Below are 25611 nucleotides of genomic sequence, written 5' to 3'. Positions count from 1 at the left end.
TCAGCCTGCCACGCAGTCTCCTCGTGGAGTGCAATGTAATCGGCCATGATCTGTGTCCAAAAATACCGGTTGTTATGAAAACTTGAAATCGGCCCTAATTAATCGGCCATTCCGATTAATCGGTCGACCTCTACCTGTGAGTGCTGTGTATATTGCCCCTGGCTTCACCTGTGTAGAGTGCAGTTGTCACGACAAGGTCCTGTGTGATCATGTAGGGCTATTTCTGTTCTTGGCTGAACAAACTGTGAGAGGAGTGCTGGAGTGTAGTCTGCCTGGGAGAGGAGCAGGTAGGCTGAGCTGGCTGTTTTGCACACACACAGTGACTGCTACCTGCACACCTCCCATCCTTTTAGGGCAAATGATGAGTATTAGTAGGCCTGTCTGTCCTCCTGCCCCCGACTCTCTCCTGAGGCCCCCGACTCTCTCCTGAGGCCCCCGACTCTCTCCTGAGGCCCTTTTTATAATGATCACACTTGTGTTACCACCAGTCTACATCCTGTCTAAACTGTCCACAAAACGGCCGGTTTAGCTAGAAATGACAGGCGCCTATAGATGCTGATCGTTGCCACTTGACCAAGGGCGGTCTCCGAGCTTGACGTGGTCAGGGGTCTAGGTGTGGTGGGAAATGAGCTCTGTATTTTATTATTGTAGAAGCGTGCTCTGCTATTAGACGCGACAGTTATAGCTAAGTCAAATTTTATTGGTCCCATACACAAGCGAAATGCTTGTGTTCCTAGCTCCAGCAGTGAGGTAGTATCTAACAATTCATAACAATACACACATCTAAAAAATAAAATAATGTAATTAAGATATGTATAAATATTAGGATGAGCAATGTCAGAGTCCGGAGTATAAATATATATATATATATATACTGTGTGTGTGTGTGTGTGTGTGTGTGTGATGTATAGACATCGGCCTTGACTAGAATACAGTATATACATATGAAGTGGAACAGTATGTAAACATTATTAAAGTGACCAGTGATTCCATGTCTGTGTACATATCCTGGCTAAGCTCACATTCCTCAAACATTGTAGCTACGGAGCGCCTGCTTCTCTATTGTACAGAAAAATAAGGAGAGCAGGTTCCTCCAGCGTCGTCTTCCCTCTCCATCTCTTTCCTTCTATCCTTCTCTCTCCGTGGTGGGTTAGAAACAGGAGCAGCTATCCCTCGACTACCGTCCTCTCCTCTTCCCATTACTTCTTGTCTCAGAAATATCTCCTCGCTCAAATATCAGCTGCAGGTTGGTTATGAGTTTACTGTTGTCAAAATAAGGCTGCGTTCAACAAAATATATATTTTTTACTCCGGTGATAAATGTGATTTTTCAAGACGCTCAGTGTTTTATTTTAAATGTGAGAAGGGAAGGAAAAAGCCAAACTCGGCCCTTCAGGTCTTCAGCTGTGGAGGAAACGAATGACCCTCACCTCTCTCTCTTCTCATCTTCCCTCTCTTTCAGGACTTGGAGTTCCACGGCGTGATGCGTTTCTACTTCCAGGACCGCGTGGCGGGGAACTTTGCTACCAAGTGCATCCGCGTGTCCTCCACGGCCACAACACAGGACGTCATCGAGACACTGGCCGAGAAGTTCCGGCCCGACATGAGGATGCTCTCCTCGCCAAAATACTCCCTCTACGAGGTCCACGTCAGCGGGGGTGAGTGGAAGGATGGGTGTGTGTGTGTGTTGCGGTGGGTTGTTTAGTAAGTAGACCAAGGGTATTGAACGGGTATTATGGTTGATCACACCTAGCATTAGACTGCTAACATTCAACATCAGGTTGCTTATTTGTTTGGAAATGTGATTTGACAATCTGCTTTGAGTTAGCCACTCTGTTGGGGTCACGAGACAAAGACTGTTAGCCTGCGCTACAGAGAAGCCAGGAGAGCGGTGTCCAGCTCCCATGGTGCTTAATGTGACCTTGAGATCAGTAGCCCTCAGTCCAGGCTTTGAAATCTCTTCATATTGAGAGAGGAAGAGCGTGTACTGTGCGTGTGTGCCTGCATAGTACAGTTGTGTGCTTTTCTGCTGGCACAGTGATGAAAAGCTAATTTAGACCTGCTTTTATATAGTAATATTTTAAATCTCCGCAGTCCTACCACATTTGTCTGTCAGTCATTTAATGCTTTATCCTAAGCTCATCCTAATACTTTATCCTAAGCTTATTCTAATGTTTATTTATGTTAAATGAGAGTGTATATAGCCCAGAGCTAGCTAAGCTGGCTGTATAGGGGTGTGGGTTAACAGGGTGTTAAACAGTAGTCTCCCCCTCTCTGGCAGAAGAACGGAAGCTGGACCTGGATGAGAAGCCACTGGTGGTGCAGCTCAACTGGAACAAAGACGACCGCGAGGGACGCTTCGTCCTCAAGAATGAGAACGACATCATCCCCAAGGTGAGTGACGACGACGGCAGCAGCAACAAGGAGCAGAGCGGTCTCAGGCAAGCCTGGCTTCCAGTATGCTTCTGCTAGACATAAAGCAAGTTTTTAAAATGTATTTTTATTTTACTTCACTTTTATTTAACCAGGTAGGCTAGTTAAGAACAAGTTCTCATTTGCAACTGCGACCTGGCCAAGATAAAGCATAGCAATTCGACACGTACAACAACACAGAGTTACACATGGAATAAACAAAACATACAGTCAATAATACAATGGAACAAAAGAAAACAAAAAGTCTATATACAGTGAGTGCAAATGAGGTAAGAAAAGGGAGTTAACCTGTTGAGGACAGACGTTCCGCTAGCGGAACCCCTAGCCAATGGCATCGCACGGTGCGAAATACAAAACCAACTAAAATACCACAATTCATTTTTCTCAAACAATCAAATATTTTACACCATTTTAAAGATAAGACTCTCGTTAATCTAACCACATTGTCCGATTTCAAAAAGGCTTTACAGCGAAAGCAAAACATTAGATTATGTCAGGAGAGTACCCAGGCAAAAATAGTCACATAGCCATTTTCAAAGCAAGCATATATGTCACAAAAACCCAAACCACAGCTAAATGCAGCACTAACCTTTAATGATCTTCATCAGATGACACTCCTAGGACATTATGTTATACAATACATGCATGTTTTGTTCAATCAAGTTCATATTTATATTAAAAAACAGCTTTTTACATTAGCATGTGATGTTCAGAACTAGCATACCCACCGAAAACTTCCGGTGAATTTACTAAATTACTCATGATAAACGTTGACAAAATACATAATTATTTTAAGAATTATAGATACAGAACTCCTTTATGCAATCGCTATGTCCGATTTTAAAATAGCTTTTCGGCGAAAGCACATTTTGCAATATTCTGAGTACATAGCTCGGCCATCAAGGCTAGCTATTCAGACCCGCCAACGTCGGGGCAGCCTAAACTCAGAATTACTATTAGAAAAATTGGATTACCTTTTGCTGTTCTTCGTCAGAATGCGCTCCCAGGACTTCAACAACAAATGTTGTTTTGGTTCCAAATAATCCATAGTTATATCCAAATACCTCTGTTTTGTTCGTGCGTTCAGGTCACTATCCGAAGGGTAACGCGCGAGCGCATTTCGTGACAATTTTTTTTTTAATATTCCATTACCGTACCTAGAAGCATGTCAAACGCTGTTTAAAATCAATTTTTATGCTATTTTTCTCATAAAATAGCGATAATATTCCAACCGGGCAACGTATTCATTCAAAGAGGGAAAGAAAAAAATGGCGAGTTCTCGTGACCGCGCATCTCCAGTCTCACTGTCCCCAGGCTGACCACTTACAAACTCTGCTCCTATACTTTGCCCAGAGACAGCAGACACACCATTCTACTTTCTGGCAGCTTTAGAGAGCCCAATGGAAGCCTTAAAGTGTCACATAACAGCTCAGATGCTGTAATTTCGACAGAGATGCAACAGAAGGACAACAAATTGTCAGACAGGGCACTTCCTGCATGGAATCTTCTCAGGTTTTTGACTGCCATATGAGTTATGTTATACTCACAGACACCATTCAAACAGTTTTAGAAACTTTCGTGTTTTCTATCCAAATCTACTAATTATATGCATATTCTAGTTTCTGGGCAGGAGTAGTAACCAGTTTAAATCGGGTACGTTTTTTATCCCGCCGTGAAAATACTGCCCCCTATCCCAAAGAAGTTAAGGCAATAAATAGGCCATGGTGGCGAAGTAATTACAATATAGCAAATAAACACTGGAATGGTAGATGTGCAGAAGATTAATGTGCAAGTAGAGATACTGGGGTGCAAAGGAACAAGATAAATAAATACAGTATAGTGATGAGGTAGTTGGATGGGCTATTTACAGATGGGTAATGTACAGGTGCAGTGATCTGTGAGCTGCTCTGACAGCTGGTGCTTAAAGCTAGTGAGGGAGATATGAGTCTCCAGCTTCAGAGATTTTTGCAGTTCGTTCCAGTCATTGGCAGCAGAGAACTGGAAGGAAAGACGACCAAAGGAGGAATTGGCTTTGGGGGTGACCAGTGAGATATACCTGCTGGAGCGCGTGCTACGAGTGGGTGCTGCTTATGGTGACCAGTGAGCTGAGATAAGGTGGGGCTTTACCTAGCAGAGACTTGTAGATAACCTGTAGCCAGTGGGTTTGGCGACGTGTATGAAGCGAGGGCCAACCAACGAGAGCGTACAAGTCACAATGGTGGGTAGTGTAGGGGGCTTTGGTGACAAAACGGATGGCACTGTGATAGACTGCATCCAGTTTGTTGAGTAGAGTGTTTGGAGGCTATTTTATAGATGAAGTCACCGAAGTCGAGGATCGGTAGGATGGGCAGTTTTACGAGGGTATGTTTGGCAGCATGAGTGAAGGATGCGTTGTTGCGAAATAGGAAGCCGATTCTAGATTTAATTTTGAATTGGAGATGCTTAATGTGATTCTGGAAGGAGAGTTTACAGTCTAACCAGACACCTAGGTATTTGTAGTTGTCCACGTATTCTAAGTCAGAGCCGTCCAGAGTAGTGATGCTGGACGGGCGAGCAGGTGCGGGCAGTGATCGATTGAATAGCATGCATTTAGTTTTATTTGCTTTTAAGAGCAGTTGGAGGCCACGGAAGGAGAGTTGTATGGCATTGAAGCTCGTCTGGAGGTTAGTTAACACAGTGTCCAAAGAGGGGCCAGAAGTATACAGAATGTTGTCGTCTGCGTAGAGGTGGATCAGAGAATCACCAGCAGCAAGAGCAACATCATTGATGTATACAGAGAAGAGAGTCGGCCCGAGAATTGAACCCTGTGGCACCCCCATAGAGACTGCCTGAGGTCCGGACAACAGGCCCTCCGATTTGACTCACTGAACTCTATCAGAGAAGTAGTTGGTAAACCAGGCGAGACAATCATTTGAGAAACCAAGGCTGTCGAGTCTGCCAATAAGAATGTGGTGATTGACAGAGTCGAAAGCCTTGGCCAGGTCGGAGAATACGGCTGCACAGTAATGTCTCTTATCGATGGTGGTAATGATGTAGTTTAGGACCTTGAGCGTGGCTGAGGTGCACCCATGACCAGCTCTGAAACCAGATTGCAAAGCGGAGAAGGTACGGTGGGAATCGAAATGGTCGGTAATCTGTTTAACTTGGCTTTCGAAGACCTTAGAAAGACAGGGTAGGATAGATTTGGGTCTGTAGCAGTTTGGGTCTAGAGTGTCACCCCCTTTGAAGAGGGGGATGACCGCCGCAGCTTTCCAATCTTTGGGAATCTCAGACAATACGAAAGAGGTTGAACAGGCTAGTAATAGGGGTTGCAACAATTTCCGCAGATAATTTTAGAAAGAGAGGGTCCAGATTGTCTAGCCCGGCTGATTTGTAGGGGTCCAGATTTTGCAGCTCTTTCAGAACATCAGCTATCTGGATTTGGGTAAAGGAGAAATGGTGGGGGCTTTGGGGGGATGCTGTGGAGGCTGCCGGGCAGTTGACCGGTGTAGGGTTAGCCAGGTGGAAAGCATGGCCAGCCGTAGAGAAATGCTTATTGAAATTCTCAATTATAGTGGATTTATCGGTGGTAAGTGTTTCCTAGCCTCAGAGCAGTGGGCAGCTGGGAGGAGGTGCTCTTATTCTCCATGGACTTTAGTGTCCCAGAACTTTTTTCAGTTAGTACTACAGGATGCAAATTTATGTTTGAAAAAGCTAGCCTTAGCTTTCCTAACTGCCTGTGTATATTTGTTCCTAACTTCCTTGAAAAGTTGCATATCACGGTGGCTATTCGATGCTAATGCAGAACGCCACAGGATGTTTTTGTGCTGGTCAAGTGCAGACAGGTCTGGAGTGAACCAAGGACTATATCTATTCCTAGTTCAATTTCTTTTGAATGGGGCATGCTTATTTAAGATGGTGAGGAAGGCACTTTTAAAGAATAGCCAGGCATCATCTACTGACGGGATGAGGTCAATGTCATTCCACAATACCGCGGCCAGGTCGTTTAGAAAGGCCTGCTCGCAGAAATGTTTTAGGGAGCGTTTGACAGTGTTGAGGGGTGGTCGTTTGGTCGCAAACCCATTACGGATGCAGGCAATGAGGCAGTGATCTTGATTGAAAACAGTGGAGGTGTATTTGGAGGGCGAGTTAGTTAGGATGACATCTATGAGGGTGCCCGTGTTTACGGATTTGAAGTTGTACCTGGTAGGTTCATTGATAATTTGTGTGAGATTGAGGGCGTCAAGCTTAGATTGTAGGATGGCCGGGGTGTTAAGCATGTCCCAGTTTAGGTCACCTAGTAGCACGAGCTCAGAAGATAGATGGGGGCAATCAATTCACATATGGTATCGAGGGCACAGCTGGGGGCAGAGGGAGGTCAATAGCAAGCGGCAACAGTGAGAGACTTGTTTCTGGAAAGGTGAATTTTTAGAAGTAGAAGCTCGAATTGTTTGGGTACAGACTTGAATAGTAATACAGAACTCTGCAGGCTATCTTTGCAGTAGATTGCAACACCGCCCCCTTTGGCAGTTCTATCTTGGCGGAAAATGTTATAGTTAGCGATGGAGATTTCAGTGGTTTTGGTGGTTTTCCTAAGCCAGGATTCAGACACGGCTAAGACATCCGGGTTGGCAGAGTGTGCTAAAGCACTGAGTAAAACAAACTTAGGGAGTAGGCTTCTAATGTTAACATGCATGAAACCAAGGCTTTTATGGTTACAGAAGTCAACAAATGAGAGCACCTGGGGAGTGGGAGTGGACCTGGATTAACCTCTACATCACCAGAAGAACAGAGGAGAAGTAGGATAAGGGTGCGGCTAAATGCTATACGAACTGGCCGTCTAGCACGTTCGGAACAGAGAGTAAAAGGAACAGGTTTCTGGGCATGATAGCATATATTCAAGGCATAGTGTACAGACAAAGGTAAGGTAGGATGTGAGTACATTGGAGGTAAACCAAGGCATTGAGTAATGATGAGAGAGAGTCTCTAGAGACGTTTAAACCAGATGTCATCGCATATGTAGGAGGTGGAACAACATGGTTGGTTAAGGCATAGAGCAGTGCTAGAGGCTCTACAGTGAAATAAGACAGTAATCATTAACCAGGACAGTAATGGACGAGGCATATTGATATTAGAGAGAGGCATGCGTAGCCAAGTGAACATATGGGTCCAGTGAGTGGTTGGGCTGACTGGGGACACGGCGATTCAGACAGTTAGCAGGCCGACGCTAACAAGCTAGCAGTTAGCAGGCCGGGGCTAAACAAGCTAGCAGTTAGCAGGCCGGGGCTAGCAGTTAGCAGGCCGGGGCTAGCAGTTAGCAGGCCGGGGCTAGCAGTTAGCAGGCCGGGGCTAGCAGTTAGCAGGCCGGGGCTAGCAGTTAGCAGGCCGGGGCTAGCAGTTAGCAGGCCGGGGCTAGCAGTTAGCAGGCCGGGGCTAGCAGTTAGCAGGCCGGGGCTAGCAGTTAGCAGGCCGGGGCTAGCAGTTAGCAGACCGGGGCTAGCAGTTAGCAGACCGGGGCTAGCAAGTTAGACTTTGGGGGACGTCGATAGACCTGTCGTGGAATTAGTAGGGTTCCAAGTAGCTCTAGGTAGCTAGCAGGCCGCGGTTAGCAGAATGGGCCTTCAGCGGACGTCACGCCTGAGGGGCCTGTTGGAATCCTCTGGCAGATTATGTCGGTGTTCCAGTCGTAGATGTTCGGCGGGGTTCCGTGCCCCGTACCGGCAGTAGAAGGGTTCCGGATATTGTAGCCCAGGAGTGGGCTTCGGTGGTAGCGCAGGATCCCTGTCCGGGCTAGCTTCAGGCTAATTGGTGCTTTCTCCGGGATGGAAACGCTAGCCAGGAGTAGTCACCCGGGATTGCGGTTAGCTAGTTGCGACGATCCAGATGAAAATGTTCAGAGTTTGCGGTAGGAATCCGGGGATATGGAGAGAGAAAATGTATTTAAAAAAATAAAAAAATAGGTCCGTTATGCTCTGGTTTGAGTCACATTGTTCGAACTGGCGAGAGCTTTCCAAGCTAAAGGTTAGCTGATGACCGCTAGCAATGGTTTGCTGACTGATAGCTGGTAGGTAGTTAGCTGGCTCGCTTCAGTTGAGGGATTCCAGAGCCGAAGTAAATAGAAATACTTTAGAAAAAAAACTGATCCACGCCACATTGGGTGTGGCTGGTTGCAGGAGAGTATTTAGAAGTTGAGGTTTAGGAAAATATTTTAAAGATATGCGAAGAAAAAGATGTAAAAAGATGTATACAAGATATATACAAGGGACACGACAGGACAAAGACAAAAGACGTCTGACTGCTACGCCATCTTGGATTCCAAAAAGGTACCATATAGCCCAAGTACTGGGCTATATGGTGTGATTTGGGCATTCCTGTGAATGTCCGTTACATCATTGGATAATAATAATGGACCCAGTCTATTCTAAGATGTGGCCATCAGTGAAATGACTCAAAACTGCTGCACACCAGGACCTCTGCTATGATAACACTATCAGATTGCCTCTGTAGAACTGTAACTAAATACCCAACCATAAAGTCCACTGCTATGATCTTGTTAGTCTATATTTCATTAGAGGATCATAGGAACTGACTGCTCAATTTGTTGATGTACATCCTGGCTCTGATGCAATGAAGTGCCTCCTGCGCCGAGACTTCTGGCTCTGATACAATGAAGTGCCTCCTGCGCCGAGACTTCTGGCTCTGATGCAATGAAGTGCCTCCTGCGCCGAGACTTCTGGCTCTGATGCAATGAAGTGCCTCCTGCGCCGAGACTTCTGGCTCTGATGCAATGAAGTGCCTCCTGCGCCGAGACTTCTGGCTCTGATACAATGAAGTGCCTCCTGCGCCGAGACTTCTGGCTCTGATGCAATGAAGTGCCTCCTGCGCCGAGACTTCTGGCTCTGATGCAATGAAGTGCCTCCTGCGCCGAGACTTCTGGCTCTGATGCAATGAAGTGCCTCCTGCGCCGAGACTTCTGGCTCTGATACAATGAAGTGCCTCCTGCGCCGAGACATCTTTAGTGCTATTTAGCACCCTTGAGAGATGCAACTGTTTTATTTTATACTGGACCACTTGACCTCGTACCCCGGCTCCCCGAAGCGCTCTCCATTTCCTCAGCCAAATATGTGGTTCTCCCCCTGGCCCCGGATAAAAAAATAAATAAAAATGTAGTGTAGTGTGTGTGTGGGGGGGCGTTTGTGTGTGTGAGATGTGAATGAGTTATGCGTTTTTCATCTTCTGGGATGAGTGGCTACACTCTGACCAGTGTGAGGATAATCAACCACCTCTACCCAGGGGAGCAGTAAAGAGCTATAAAACACACACAATTCTCCTACCCAGTCTGAATGGGTCTTTTAACTCATCACTCCAGTCATCACAGGGGAAGCAGATCTTAAACTACACTTGTCTCCTCTTAGTGGCAGCACCTCTCCTCGCCTCCTAAAAGCATCTGCTACTAGAGGTACATAGAGGGCTCCCCAAAAGGCTTTTAGGCTGAAATGTGTGAGCGTGTGTGAGTGAGTGATAGATCAGGAGTGCTTTTGGGGAAAAGAGATGCACTCTTCTCAGAAGAGTCCCCTGCTCAGCCATTTGACAGGGCAGTTCTGGAACACTGGAAGGTTTTAACACATCTAATGCTTTATGGGGATTTAGACTCTAACTGATCCCCTCTGAAAAGGCACTCGCTCTCTCTGCTTTCTATGGCCAAGTCAGCTGATGGTTTTATTTGGCTAGCTGGTAGAGTGGTGCCCAGACCCCTAGGCCTCAAGCTCTAGGTGTTAAGTAGGCCCTGTTTCAACTCTGTGTGGAGGCCTAGGGCCACTGAGTCCTAAGGCCTCAGCCCAGCCTGTCCCCCTCTAGGAAACCCCTAATACCACTGATCGCCTTAATAAAACACTTAGTAACAAACCTCACACCCTCTCACCTATCGTAACCTTTCCCCTTGTCTTTCTCTTGTTCTCTCTCGCAACAGAAGATGCAGAGCAACGGGCCGGAGAGGGAGAAGGAGGGAGTAATCCAGAACTTCAAACGGACACTGTCCAAGAAAGAGAAGAAGAAGGAGAAGAAGAGAGAGAAGGAAGCTCACATTCCGGACGGAGATGAGCAAGCACTGAACAGAGAAGATGGGTAAGGAGGGCAATGTCACTTGTAGCTTTATCTATCTATCTCTATCTCTCTAGAAGTAATCTGCATGGTAAAGTAAATATATTTCTGTGAGTAGGTTTACAGTGGAGTACTTCTGAGTGTTGTGTTTCTCCTGCTCCTCCAGAGAGAACTCCAGACTGGCAGCAGAGGTGTACAAGGACATGCCGGAGAACAGCTTCACCAGGACCATCTCTAACCCAGAGGTGGTGATGAAGAGGAGGCGGCAGCAGAAACTGGAGAAGAGGATGCAGGAGTTCCGCAGCAGCGACGGCAGGCCAGACTCGGGTAGGGTCCTGGGACTCCTGGATCTATCAATTTAAAATGTGTTACTTTTATTTGAATAGGACGCTGTGATGGGTAAGCCGTTTTTAGAGTGTGTGAGAGAGCGAGATATGCCTATAGGCCAGTCCAAAGCCATTGTCTCTGGTCCCGGTCTCCATGCTGTAATTACATAAGACCTGGGCCAGACAGAGCAGGGGGCCATTCTAATCCGCTTTAGCCCATGTCCTCAGTGAACACCACACACTGGCTGGCACTGCCAGGCCTCAAGTCTTGTTCCCAATGGCTTACAGCCCTCTGCCAACCATGGGAGGAACACCAAGAGTTTTTCTTTTTTTCCTCCCTCCATAGTTTTTCTTTGGCAGCCTGAACTCTGTATCCCAAATCTGTTTTGGTCAAGTGGTGAAGCTGTGACATAACTGTTTTAAAAATGCATTGATCTCAAGTGTTGTTTAGAAGAAGTAAAAACATTTGTTTTTAATCTAGTTTAATCTGATCCTACATCTGAGGTTAGGGGCAACTTTCTGCCTCTGGCCACTTCTTTACTTAGACTAGCTTCTTAGAGGCACATGAGGGCTTCTTTGGTTTATAGTTAATCCATGAGGTGCTCTTTGATCATGGGGTAAAATACTATAGAACAAACAGAAGTTGATGCTGGATAGTAAACTGCCGTTGTTCAAACAAACTTCCAGAAGTAAATCAAGGCACTCTCATGGAGTGAAAAAATGTAAAATTCTTTAATGTACTACGGCTAGGCAGGGCAAAAATAATAAAAACGACTCGTCGCAGCTACAACAGCCTTCATCAGGGTGACAAGAATAGTGGTGGACAAACACGTTTATATCGCAACTCTCACAGGATATGACTCAATTCATTGTAATTGACAAAGGAGAAAAGACTTTTGGGGGGAAAAAAACACATTCAAGATGCAAAGAGGAACAAAATAAACATGGGATGAGGAGAATGCAACACCACAAATGAAATGCAATATCATAAAAGGAAAAAACAAACTATACGAGCTCATGTTAGCAAACTTCTGAATAGAGAACAACAAAATGAAGAACAAAAGAATTCAACATCTCTTACAGGAAGGGAGAATACTTAATTTCCTAATTTAGACCTGGCAATACAGTGGCCCTTATTCTAAAGAGCCAGTCTAAAGATCCCTGTCCTTGAGCCTTCTCTTACTACGTCCTATGTAAAAGAACCCACATGGGAACTCCAGCCACTACATCAACACATGTAGTGTTGCACTTGACAGATTCTAGGTCTCTGAACGGATTTGTTTTTCCAATGTGATTGCAGTTACCACATGGGGAGTTGCCTGTGGGCTTGTGGAGCCAACTTGGCTTAGTTACGGGGGTGAGGTCGCTGCACACCAATGTATCCTTGAGGGTAGGGGCTCTTCTGTAACACAATGCTGGGGGTTCAGTGAACACATTACACCGACTAGGATCACTTTCAATGATGCTCCAATTGTGTTTAATGATATCCTGAACCCTGGGTTCTTCCTGGCTGTGGCGGGTCAGAGAGTAGATTGGTTTTGGGGGTTTGAAGCCTGTGGGTGTGTTTTTGAGAAGTCTTTCTCTTTCCAGAGATTTAGCTTTGGTGAGAGACTTGTTTAACACTAGGTTTGTTTCCCTGTTGCTGAAACCTAGAATGCATTTCCACACCTTTTTCCTCAACCCTCCTCCCTGTCAACAAATACGGCGCAGCTTTTGACTTGAAATTGTCTGAAGGGAATGTTCCTAATCAGACTGGCTGGGTGAAAACTGTCTGCCCTGACCATAGTATTGCAGTGCATACTTTCCTTGGAAGTGTTGGTGTGGAGTGAGCCATCCGAGTTAAGATTTTCAGATCCAGAAAGTACATTTCTATTTGACTGTATTCGAAACTCAGTTTCAAATTCATATTGAGGGAATTAACCTATTTATGGAATTATAACAATTCATTTTCGGTTCCAGAGAACACAAAAAATGTATCTGCCATACCATTTTGTAAAAAAAAAAAAAAATTGTTAGCAGAACAGAGAATAAACTTCTCTTCCCAAAGTCCCATAAATACGTTTGCATAGTTTGAAGCGACTCAAGCCCCCATAGTGGTCCCCTTCTGTTGTCTGAAGAGCTTGTCCTGGAAAAGGAAAATGTTGTTTCGCGAATTTGTTCTTAACTGACTTGCCTAGTTAAAGGTCCAACTAAAAAAATTCAATAAATGGAAAATGTGTTAATTGAAGGAGAAAGTCAGCAGGGGGCGTACTTTCCTCTGGCCTCAGCTGGAGATAATGCTTTAAAGCCTCCAGACCGTCATTGTGTACAGTATTGGTGTAAAGAGATTCAACATCCATTGTTAGCCAATAGGAAGGTCCATCATCTTTGAGCTCAGTGTGAGTGGTATCTTAAAGGAAAGAGACGAGTTTGGACACTAGGTTTAATGTAGAAATCAACATGCATGAAGGCATGTTCTGATATAGTATCATTGTTGCCTATGATTGGCCTTCCAGGAGGGTTATGAGGATCCTTGTGGAGTTTTGGTAACATGTAGTAGCAAGCAAACCTAGGATGGACAGGGAGAAGAAAGTAATATTAGGGTGTGTTCGTAAATTGCCTTCAGTGTGTCAGAGTGCGCTCTGGGTCGTTCATAAATTCAGAGCGTTGTTAGATTGTCTGTTCATAAGTTCAGAGTTTTCGCACACTGGACGCTCTGGCTGAGGAGTAGGGTTGATCTGGGCTTTCTGACCTCACAACGGCAGTCGAACACCCAAGCCAACTGGCTAAAGTTGTCTAGCTTGCTATCTACTTCCAGACACATGAGAGGACCTCACTGACCGTTTTACGTGCACTAGCAGAGCTGGTTAGGCTGGTTTCATGTTATCTAGAACGTTAGTGACTAACTGGTGCTGCGGTTACTGACACGGTCATATCCAACGGGTGTTGAGCGTTTGTAAATTAGTCAATTATTCCGCACTCTGGCACATTCAGACGAGAGGTCTTTAAAAAAAACTAACCCCTTTTTTCCCCCAATTTCCTTTAATCCAATTGTCTCATCGCTGCAACTCCCAAATGGACTCGGGAGAGGCAAAGGTCGAGAGCCATGCGTCCTCCAAAACACGACCCAACCAAGCCGCACTGCTTCTTGACACAATGCCCGATGGGTCTCTGGGTTGCGGCCGGCTGCGACAGAGCCTGGACTCGAACCAGGATCTCTAGTGGCACAACTAGCAACTGCGATGCAGTGCCTTAGATCACTGCGCCACTCGGGAGTCCCGATAATTCTGAGATAACCAGAGTGAATTTACGAACGCACCCTTGGTGGTCCACTGTTCATCTTTGGCATGGCCCAAGATATCACCCAACTCTCATTTCATATTCTCCAAAAGGCTAGAAACCAAAGGCAGGTAATAGTCAGTGTTGTTGAGCTGTCTATAGGCTTTCTGCTCATATTTGTCCCTCCCCCATAAAATATCTGTCACACTGTCACACTGAACGTTGTCATTCTCAGAAAGCCTTTTAATGGATTCATTTTCTTGTAGTGAGATTACCTCTGTACACCTTATTCAAGTAGTTTATTGACATCGTGATACATTTGTTTTGGTGAAGGCATTAAGACAAAACATGGTTGTTAACTGGGAAATGGTGGACTTGTTTGAAAACGAGGTTTAGGAATGGCATCTTGCACCTGGGAGGCTGACCTTGCCATGGTATTGTAAGGCTGTTGTTTGTACCAAACCTTCATGTGAATATTCCTTTAGAATTTGATGCTGGTCTACGATTGATGTTGGTAGTATTGGGTGATTTTTCTTCTTAGGTAAAAAAAATTTCTCTATTCAAAAGTTTGCTAACATGAGCTTGTGTACACAGTTTGTTTTTTCCTTTTATGATTTTTGTGGTGTTGCTTTCTCATTATCCCATGTTTATTTTGTTCCTCTTTGTATCTTGAATGTGTGTGTGTCCCAAGCTTGTTTCCTTTATCAATTACATATGGTAATGAATTGAGTCACTTCCTGTGAGAGTTGCGATATAAACGTGTTTGTCCACCACTATTCTTTGTCACCCTGATGAAGGCTGTTGTAGCTGCGACGAGTCGTTTTTATTATTTTTGCCCTGCCTAGCCGTAGTACATTAAAGACTTTTAAATTTTTTCACTCCATGAGAGTGCCTTGATTTACTTCTGGAAGTTTGTTTGAACAAAGGCTGTTCCTGCATTTAAAAATAAACAATACTATCCAGCATCAACTTCTTAGACTTTCTCCTATTGAGTGATATCCAGACCTCAGCTGTTATGTAATCCGGAGGCCTGAACCATAAACCCTCTGGTCTGGTCTGCTGGTTCACTCCCAGCTAAAATCCCCTCTGTCTGACACGGATATAAACCCCTTTCCCAGTTCCTCCTCGGTCTCTCTCTCTCTCTCTCTCTCTCTCTCTCTCTCTCTCTCTCTCTGGTCCCAGTCCAGAGGAGTAAAGCCCTGTGTGAAATGGGCAAAGCATCCTAGACCTATAGCCCGGTCTGTTAACTCAGAGCCAGTCTGATAGAGAGAAACGAAAGTGTGTGTGACAGAGTGCTGATGGTGAGGTATGCTGCTATGTGGAATACTTCTGCAAAAGGAGAACAAAATCTACTGAGTACAGATGTGGCATAATAAAATGAATGTGTCACGTGCTGTGTGTGTAACTCCTGTTTCTGTCTCTTAGGGGGGACGTTGAGGATCTATGCAGACAGTCTGAAGCCCAACATCCCTTATAAGACCATCCTGCTGTCCACTACAGACATGGCAGACTTTGCTGTGGTGGAGGCCCTGGAGAAGTACGGCCTGGAGAAGGAGAACCCCCGGGAGTACTGCATCGCCAGGGTAAGAGTCAGCACCCCGTTCCTTACCAAGAACAACTAGACCTTACTCTCCCCCGTTGGAAGCCAACCGTGGTCCTGGAGAGCTTTCATTCCGACCCAGCACCAACCCGCCTGATTCAATTCTGTGTCTCATCCAGCCATCCACACTTCCTAGTCGTCTGTCAGATTAAAGCAGGAAAGGGACTGTTGGCACAGTCTTCTGTTTGGTTGTAATTTAATTGCATTTCTTCAAAGTGCCAGGCCAGCAGGTGTGTGTGTGTGTATGGAGGCCAGGCAGGGATGACAGAGCAGCAGCAGAATGGCTGGCCTAATCTCTCCTGTCACCAAGTGACAGACATCTCCCGCTAAAGCGCTGACCTTCGCCGCCACACGCCTCCTATCCCTGCCGCCTGACAGCTCCAGTCACAGCCAATCACATTCAGTTCCCCCTCCCTCCCTCTCTCCAGCCTTCCATTCCGCCTCTCAATTATACATCTGTCGTTAATATATACATCATCAAACTGCTGTGACCAGACATGGACAGTGCATGTTTCTCACCAGCGTCTTGTGTTGGACAGTCAGTCATTACTACAGCAGAGATGTGAGGGAGAGACCATTATTAGGGAGAAAGGGTTGGACAGGAATAGAGGGAGAGGTCATGTCTGGTGCGTGAAGGAGACATGGAGGGAGACCTACCAAGGAAAGGGGAGAGCAGCCAGCTGTTGGCTTATGTTCTAACGGGCAATAATCAAATGGTTTGGAACACATCCTATGTACACCCTATATACGCTACTCTATATTTAAGCCACGCTTGTATGGTCACAAGTCTATGCATGTTGATATGTCACTCTTCCAGTTGAATGTGTGGTGGTTTTACGGTTGTTGCGGTTGTGTTTTTGTGGTCCTGCAGCACACAGATGACAAGTCTGGGAAGGAGATCGTCCTGGACGATACGGAGTGTCCTCTTCAGATCTTCAGAGACTGGCCCAACGACAGAGGTAGTGTTGACGCAAAAGTCTCAATGAAAAGTGCAGATCTGAAGGGAGTTGACCCTACAAGAACAACCACAAGCTAGTTTTAACCGACTTGGTTGTTGAGGTTTTTTGTTCATGCGTTTTTTTTCCCGAACTAGTTCATTGTCTGTATGGGTTGTTTTTATCTGACGTCCCCTCTCTATACTGCCCTCTCCTGGTAGCTCTGGGTCATAACGCAGCTCCTTGTGTTGTTTCAGGAGCCCTAGTGTTCCAGCTGAAGAAGAGACCTCCAGACTACGTGCCTAAGAAGGGCCGGAAACCAGAGGACAAGGGCCTCAGAGGGAAGGGCATGGACGGGCCCCTGTACGGGTCTCTACCCCCAGAGAAACTGCCTTATCTGGTGGAGCTCAGCCCAGGTGCATCTCTCTCACACACACACACACACACACACAGATACAGGTAAACACACACTTGAAGATACACACGTTCCCAGCCGATGCCGAACGCAAGAGAGCACTGACGTTCTGTTAGGAAGGCCCAGTTAGTTCTACTCACATAGCTAACAGACCCGTGTAATGGCTGTGTGGTTGTGCACTGACATTCTGTTAGGAAGGCCCAGTTAGTTCTTCTCACATAGCTAACAGACCCGTGTAATGGCTGTGTGGTTGTGCACTGACATTCTGTTAGGAAGGCCCAGTTAGTTCTACTCACATAGCTAACAGACCCGTGTAATGGCTGTGTGATTGTGCACTGACATTCTGTTAGGAAGGCCCAGTTAGTTCTTCTCACATAGCTAACAGACCCGTGTAATGGCTGTGTGATTGTGCACTGACATTCTGTTAGGAAGGCCCAGTTAGTTCTACTCACATAGCTAACAGAACCGTGTAATGGCTGTGTGATTGTGCACTGACATTCTGTTAGGAAGGCCCAGTTAGTTCTACTCACATAGCTAACAGAACTGTGTAATAGCTGTGTGATTGTGCACTGACATTCACACACCTGTAGAAGCAGTGTAGGTAATATACTGTATGGACCAGACTTCTTGATGCCCTGAGTACAAGGTGAGTGAGTGGGCCTTAGAAGTAGAGGTCGACCAATTTTAATTAGGGCCGATTTCAAGTTTACAAAACAATCCGAATATTTTTGGACACTGATTTGGCCGATTTATTATAATTTTTCCCCCTACACCTTTATTTAACTAGGCAAGTCAGTTAAGAACACATTCTTATTTTCAATGACGGCCTAGGAATGGTGGGTTAACTGCCTTGTTCAGGGGCAGAATGAAAGATTTTTACCTTGTCAGCTCGGGGATTCAATCTTACAACCTTACGGTTAACTAGTCCAACGCTCTAACCACCTGCTTTACATTGCACTCCACGAGGAGCCTGCCTGTTACGCGAATGCAGTAAGAAGCCAAGGTAAGTTGCTAGCTAGCATTAAACTTATCTTATAAAAAACAATCAATCATAATCACTAGTTAACTACACATGGTTGATATTACTAGTTTATCTAGCTTGTCCTGCGTTGCATATAGTCGATGTGGTGCGCATTCGCGAAAAAGTATTGTCGTTGCTCCAACGTGTACCTAACCATAAACATCAATACATTTCTTAAAATCAATACACAAGTATATATTTTTAAACCTGCATATTTAGTTAATATTGCCTGCTAACATGAATTTCTTTTAACTAGGAAAATTGTGTCACTTCTCTTGCAACAGAGTCAGGGTATATGCAGCAGTTTGGGCCGCCTGGCTCGTTGCGAACTGTGGGAAGACTATTTCTTCCTAACAAAGACAGCCAACTTCGCCAAACAGGGGATGATTGCACGACTGTACCTAACCATAAACATCAATGACTTTCTTAAAATCAATAAACAGAAGTATATATTTTTAAACCTGCATATTTAGCTAAAAGAAATCCAGGTTAGCAGGCAATATCAACCAGGTGAAATTGTGTCAGTTCTCTTGCGTTCATTGCACGCAGAGTCAGGGTATATGCAACAGTTTGGGCCGCCTGGCTCGTTGCGAACTAATTTGCCAGAATTTTACGTAATTATGACATAACATTGAAGGTTGTGCAATGTAGCAGCAATATTTAGACTTAGGGATGCCACCCGTTAGATAAAATACGGAAAGAATAAACGTTTTGTTTTCGAGATGATAGTTTCCCGGATTCGACCATATCAATGACCAAAGGCTCGTATTTCTGTGTGTTATTATGTTATAATTAAGTCTGATTTGCTGCTTGGCGATGGTCTTGTAGCCCATTCCAGCCTTGTGTAGGTCTACAATCTTGTCCCTGATATCCTTGGAGAGCTCTTTGGTCTTGGCCATGGTGGAGAGTTTGGAATCTGATTGATTGATTGCTTCTGTGGACAGGTGTCTTTTATACAGGTAACAAGCTGAGATTAGGAGCACTCCCTTTAAGAGTGTGCTCCTAATCTCAGCTCCTTACCTGTATAAAAGACACCTGGGAGCCAGAAATCTTTCTGATTGAGAGGGGGTCAAATACTTATTTCCCTCATTAAAATGCAAATCAATTTATTACATTTTTGACATGCATTTTTCTGGATATTTTTGTTGTTATTCTGTCTCTCACTGTTCAAATAAACCTACCGTTAAAATTATAGACTGATCCTTTCTTTGTCAGTTGGCAAATGTACAAAATCAGCAGGGGATCAAATACTTTCCCCCCCGCTGTAAGTGTTCATTCAGTTTTGTTGTAATTGTCATTATTACAAATAAATTAAAAAATCGGCCAATTAATCCGTTTTTTTTTTGTGGTGCTCCAATAATCGGTATCGGTGTTGAAAAATCATAATCGGTTGACCTCTACTTAGAAGCATCTCCTGCCCCCCTTCCCCCCACTCCACCAAGAGAATACATCAGGTCTAAGTTAGCTAGTCCTCAGATAGATGTTGTGTCCAGGAACTTGGCCAGTCCTCACTGCTGGGCTGGCCCTAACAGCTGCTTGTTGCCCTCCATGCTCCCCTGACCAACCTATCACCCATACAGTTAACTAACCCTGTCTCTCAGAACCATCTTAACCCCGTCAGAGATTTATTTAGTAGTTACTAGTTATTTAGGTATCTAAGAGATTCGGTTTGAATGTTTGAGATCCGTTTGAGTGCATTGCAACAAAACCCTAGCCTGGGAGACATGCTCTTTTCTTCTTTCCGCATGAGGGATTCAAGGTGTGTTGAGTGTTTGGGGGAAAGCTGTGTGTCTGTGTGTGGAAGTCTGAAGTGTGTGTTTTGGACTATTTCCCTGCATGTTCGCACAAGTGTGTGTGTGTGTGTGTGTGTGGACTCTGGGATGTGCGCATCTGTGTGTGGACTCTGGGGTGTGTGTGTGTGAGGCGAAGAATGGCGCTGCATTTTCTCCTTGCTGTAACATTTTCACCCTTTGCTGTGTGTGTGTGTGTGTGTGTGTGTGTGTGTGTGTGTGTGTGTGTGTGTGTGTGTGTGTGTGTCCTCTCTCCTGGCCTCCTCTGGCATGGTGTTTGTTCTGTCTGTCCCTACTGCGGCCGCCTCCTCTGCATGTCTGCTCACCTAGGGAGGGGGAATCACTATGGCTACTACACGTATCAGCACCTGGAAGGTAAACCTGCCTACCCACCACACATGCCTCTCCACTCTCATCACCAGACCCTTCTACTGCTGTGTTTCTCTGGAAACAAGCTGGCTTGTGGTAGAAGTTGCCCTTAACTACAGATCTAGGATCAGATTACCCTGAAGATTGAGTATTCTATTTTTGACCGTTATAGTGATGGAAAACGATCTGATCGTATCAGTGGTTAGGTTCAACTTCTACCCACTCTCAAAAGTTGCCCTTTGACACAGATCTAGGATCAGCTTCTCAACCCCCAAAATGCTGACCATTACTATTACGGGGAAACGGCACAAAACAGACCTGAGATCAGTGTCTATGGGCAACTGAATGCTACTTTCCTGAATTCCTTTTTGCTCCATGATTCAGCCAATCAGAGAAGGGCCTCACTGTCTAGGGAGGGGTTGTGTGAAGGCTAGCCACGTTAGGTCAGCTCCTCTGCACTAAGCCACGTTAGGTCAGCTCCTCTGCACTAAGCCACGTTAGGTCAGCTCCTCTGCACTAAGCCACGTTAGGTCAGCTCCTCTGCACTAAGCCACGTTAGGTCAGCTCCTCTGCACTAAGCCACGTTAGGTCAGCTCCTCTGCACTAAGCCACGTTAGGTCAGCTCCTCTGCACTAAGCCACGTTAGGTCAGCTCCTCTGCACTAAGCCACGTTAGGTCAGCTCCTCTGCACTAAGCCACGTTAGGTCAGCTCCTCTGCACTAAGCCACGTTAGGTCAGCTCCTCTGCACTAAGCCACGTTAGGTCAGCTCCTCTGCACTAAGCCACGTTAGGTCAGCTCCTCTGCACTAAGCCACGTTAGGTCAGCTCCTCTGCACTAAGCCACGTTAGGTCAGCTCCTCTGCACTAAGCCACGTTAGGTCAGCTCCTCTGCACTAAGCCACGTTAGGTCAGCTCCTCTGCACTAAGCCACGTTAGGTCAGCTCCTCTGCACTAAGCCACGTTAGGTCAGCTCCTCTGCACTAAGCCACGTTAGGTCAGCTCCTCTGCACTAAGCCACGTTAGGTCAGCTCCTCTGCACTAAGCCACGTTAGGTCAGCTCCTCTGCACTAAGCCACGTTAGGTCAGCTCCTCTGCACTAAGCCACGTTAGGTCAGCTCCTCTGCACTAAGCCACGTTAGGTCAGCTCCTCTGCACTAAGCCACGTTAGGTCAGCTCCTCTGCACTAAGCCACGTTAGGTCAGCTCCTCTGCACTAAGCCACGTTAGGTCAGCTCCTCTGCACTAAGCCACGTTAGGTCAGCTCCTCTGCACTAAGCCACGTTAGGTCAGCTCCTCTGCACTAAGCCACGTTAGGTCAGCTCCTCTGCACTAAGCCACGTTAGGTCAGCTCCTCTGCACTAAGCCACGTTAGGTCAGCTCCTCTGCACTAAGCCACGTTAGGTCAGCTCCTCTGCACTAAGCCACGTTAGGTCAGCTCCTCTGCACTAAGCCACGTTAGGTCAGCTCCTCTGCACTAAGCCACGTTAGGTCAGCTCCTCTGCACTAAGCCACGTTAGGTCAGCTCCTCTGCACTAAGCCACGTTAGGTCAGCTCCTCTGCACTAAGCCACGTTAGGTCAGCTCCTCTGCGCTAAGCCACGTTAGGTCAGCTCCTCTGCGCTAAGCCACGTTAGGTCAGCTCCTCTGCGCTAAGCCACGTTAGGTCAGCTCCTCTGCACTAAGCCACGTTAGGTCAGCTCCTCTGCACTAAGCCACGTTAGGTCAGCTCCTCTGCGCTAAGCCACGTTAGGTCAGCTCCTCTGCGCTAAGCCACGTTAGGTCAGCTCCTCTGCGCTAAGCCACGTTAGGTCAGCTCCTCTGCACTAAGCCACGTTAGGTCAGCTCCTCTGCACTAAGCCACGTTAGGTCAGCTCCTCTGCACTAAGCCACGTTAGGTCAGCTCCTCTGCGCTAAGCCACGTTAGGTCAGCTCCTCTGCACTAAGCCACGTTAGGTCAGCTCCTCTGCACTAAGCCACGTTAGGTCAGCTCCTCTGCGCTAAGCCACGTTAGGTCAGCTCCTCTGCGCTAAGCCACGTTAGGTCAGCTCCTCTGCACTAAGCCACGTTAGGTCAGCTCCTCTGCACTAAGCCACGTTTAAGGCCCATGACCAATATTGTTTGGCTTAACAATAGCAAGTGCTTTTTTGCAAATGAGGATTTTCACAACAGAATTTTCAGAAGACGAATACATGTTAACTAAGTTCCTGCTTGCTTTTACTAAAATATGTGGTTTACTAATCAAAATACACAACTGATCTGGTCTACTGGTAGTTGTTAGAAATACATGGTCTTGTATGTCTATTTCCCCTCGTGTGTATTGTTTGTGAGGTGTACGACTCAAATCCCCGCTCTGTAGTGTGTGTGTGTCTCCTGCTCTGCTCTGTAGTGTGTGTTCTCCTGCTCTGCTCTGTAGTGTGTGTCTCCTGCTCTGCTCTGTAGTGTGTGTGTGTCTCCTGCTCTGCTCTGTAGTGTGTGTCTCCTGCTCTGCTCTGTAGTGTGTGTCTCCTGCTCTGCTCTGTAGTGTGTGTGTGTCTCCTGCTCTGCTCTGTAGTGTGTGTCTCCTGCTGTGCTCTGTAGTGTGTGTCTCCTGCTCTGCTCTGTAGTGTGTGTCTCCTGCTCTGCTCTGTAGTGTGTGTGTGTCTCCTGCTCTGCTCTGTAGTGTGTGTCTCCTGCTCTGCTCTGTAGTGTGTGTGTCTCCTGCTCTGCTCTGTAGTGTGTGTTTCTCCTGCTCTGCTCTGTAGTGTGTGTGTTCTCCTGCTCTGCTCTGTAGTGTGTGTGTGTCTCCTGCTCTGCTCTGTAGTGTGTGTGTGTCTCCTGCTCTGCTCTGTAGTGTGTGTGTGTCTCCTGCTCTGCTCTGTAGTGTGTGTGTGTCTCCTGCTCTGCTCTGTAGTGTGTGTGTGTCTCCTGCTCTGCTCTGTAGTGTGTGTGTGTCTCCTGCTCTGCTCTGTAGTGTGTGTGTCTCCTGCTCTGCTCTGTAGTGTGTGTCTCCTGCTCTGCTCTGTAGTGTGTGTCTCCTGCTCTGCTCTGTAGTGTGTGTCTCCTGCTCTGCTCTGTAGTGTGTGTCTCCTGCTCTGCTCTGTAGTGTGTGTCTCCTGCTGTGCTCTGTAGTGTGTGTGTGGGGGTCTCTCCTGCTGTGCTCTGTAGTGTGTGTGTGGGGGGGTCTCTCCTGCTGTGCTCTGTAGTGTGTGTGTGGGGGGGTCTCTCCTGCTGTGCTCTGTAGTGTGTGTGTGGGGGGTCTCTCCTGCTGTGCTCTGTAGTGTGTGTGTGGGGGGTCTCTCCTGCTGTGCTCTGTAGTGTGTGTGTGGGGGGTCTCTCCTGCTGTGCTCTGTAGTGTGTGTGTGGGGGGGTCTCTCCTGCTGTGCTCTGTAGTGTGTGTGTGGGGGGTCTCTCCTGCTGTGCTCTGTAGTGTGTGTGTGTGGGGGTCTCTCCTGCTGTGCTCTGTAGTGTGTGTGTGTGGGGGTCTCTCCTGCTGTGCTCTGTAGTGTGTGTGTGGGGGTCTCTCCTGCTGTGCTCTGTAGTGTGTGTGTGGGGGGGTCTCTCCTGCTGTGCTCTGTAGTGTGTGTGTGTGGGGGTCTCTCCTGCTGTGCTCTGTAGTGTGTGTGTGTTGGGGGTCTCTCCTGCTGTGCTCTGTAGTGTGTGTGTGTGGGGGTCTCTCCTGCTGTGCTCTGTAGTGTGTGTGTGTGGGGGTCTCTCCTGCTGTGCTCTGTAGTGTGTGTGTGTGGGGTCTCTCCTGCTGTGCTCTGTAGTGTGTGTGTGTGGGGTCTCTCCTGCTGTGCTCTGTAGTGTGTGTGTGTGTGGGGTCTCTCCTGCTGTGCTCTGTAGTGTGTGTGTGGGGGTCTCTCCTGCTGTGCTCTGTAGTGTGTGTGTGTGGGGGTCTCTCCTGCTGTGCTCTGTAGTGTGTGTGTGGGGGTCTCTCCTGCTGTGCTCTGTAGTGTGTGTGTGTGGGGGTCTCTCCTGCTGTGCTCTGTAGTGTGTGTGTGGGGGGTCTCTCCTGCTGTGCTCTGTAGTGTGTGTGTGTGGGGGGTCTCTCCTGCTGTGCTCTGTAGTGTGTGTGTGTGGGGTCTCTCCTGCTGTGCTCTGTAGTGTGTGTGTGTGGGGTCTCTCCTGCTGTGCTCTGTAGTGTGTGTGTGTGGGGGTCTCTCCTGCTGTGCTCTGTAGTGTGTGTGTGTGGGGGTCTCTCCTGCTGTGCTCTGTAGTGTGTGTGTGTGGTCTCTCCTGCTGTGCTCTGTAGTGTGTGTGTGTGGGGGTCTCTCCTGCTGTGCTCTGTAGTGTGTGTGTGGGGGTCTCTCCTGCTGTGCTCTGTAGTGTGTGTGTGGGGGTCTCTCCTGCTGTGCTCTGTAGTGTGTGTGTGTGGGGGTCTCTCCTGCTGTGCTCTGTAGTGTGTGTGGGGGGTCTCTCCTGCTGTGCTCTGTAGTGTTGTGTGTGTGGGGGTCTCTCCTGCTGTGCTCTGTAGTGTTGTGTGTGTGGGGGTCTCTCCTGCTGTGCTCTGTAGTGTGTGTGTGTCTCCTGCTGTGCTCTGTAGTGTGTGTGTGTGGGGGTCTCTCCTGCTGTGCTCTGTAGTGTGTGTGTGTGTGTCTCCTGCTGTGCTCTGTAGTGTGTGTGTGTCTCCTGCTGTGCTCTGTAGTGTGTGTGTGTCTCCTGCTGTGCTCTGTAGTGTGTGTGTGTGTCTCCTGCTGTGCTCTGTAGTGTTGTGTGTGTCTCCTGCTGTGCTCTGTAGTGTGTGTGTGTCTCCTGCTGTGCTCTGTAGTGTGTGTGTGTGTCTCCTGCTGTGCTCTGTAGTGTGTGTGTGTCTCCTGCTGTGCTCTGTAGTGTGTGTCTCCTGCTCTGCTCTGTAGTGTGTCGTGTGTCTCCTGCTGTGCTCTGTAGTGTGTGTCTCCTGCTGTGCTCTGTAGTGTGTGTCTCCTGCTCTGCTCTGTAGTGTGTGTGTGTCTCCTGCTGTGCTCTGTAGTGTGTGTGTGTGTCTCCTGCTGTGCTCTGTAGTGTTGTGTGTGTGGGGGTCTCTCCTGCTGTGCTCTGTAGTGTGTGTGTGTCTCCTGCTGTGCTCTGTAGTGTGTGTGTGTCTCCTGCTGTGCTCTGTAGTGTGTGTGTGTGTGTCTCCTGCTGTGCTCTGTAGTGTGTGTGTGTGTGTGTGTGTCCTGCTGTGCTCTGTAGTGTGTGTGTGTGTGTGTGTGTCCTGCTGTGCTCTGTAGTGTGTGTGTGTGTGTCTCCTGCTGTGCTCTGTAGTGTGTGTGTGTGTCTCTCCATATTGAGAGTACTGACTGTCTCCTGGTCTCCACCGTAGACGGCTCCGACTCCAGGGACAAACCGAAGCTCTACCGTCTGCAGCACAGTGTCACTGAGGTGGGCTCAGACACGACAGACGACGGCTCCATCCAGGTAAGGACGTGT

The 25611-nt window shown here is 47.1% G+C and overlaps 1 protein-coding gene across 1 annotated transcript in view; it reads left to right on the top strand.

Annotated features, from left to right (window-relative positions):
* LOC106607791 (afadin) overlaps positions 1 to 25611 on the top strand; it is a 138467-nt gene that overhangs the window by 56126 nt on the left and 56730 nt on the right. Inside the window, 9 exon segments of the mRNA XM_045720811.1 lie at positions 1462 to 1657; positions 2281 to 2393; positions 10381 to 10535; positions 10678 to 10838; positions 15521 to 15678; positions 16567 to 16654; positions 16888 to 17046; positions 20187 to 20231; positions 25505 to 25599. Of these exon segments, the coding sequence (XP_045576767.1) occupies positions 1462 to 1657; positions 2281 to 2393; positions 10381 to 10535; positions 10678 to 10838; positions 15521 to 15678; positions 16567 to 16654; positions 16888 to 17046; positions 20187 to 20231; positions 25505 to 25599 (1170 nt within the window).

This window comes from Salmo salar, chromosome ssa06, assembly GCF_905237065.1.
Source record: "Salmo salar chromosome ssa06, Ssal_v3.1, whole genome shotgun sequence".
NCBI classification, from domain to species: Eukaryota; Metazoa; Chordata; class Actinopteri; order Salmoniformes; family Salmonidae; genus Salmo; species Salmo salar.
Note: the sequence above shows the minus strand (reverse complement) of the source record. Positions and strands in the feature narration are given on the sequence as shown.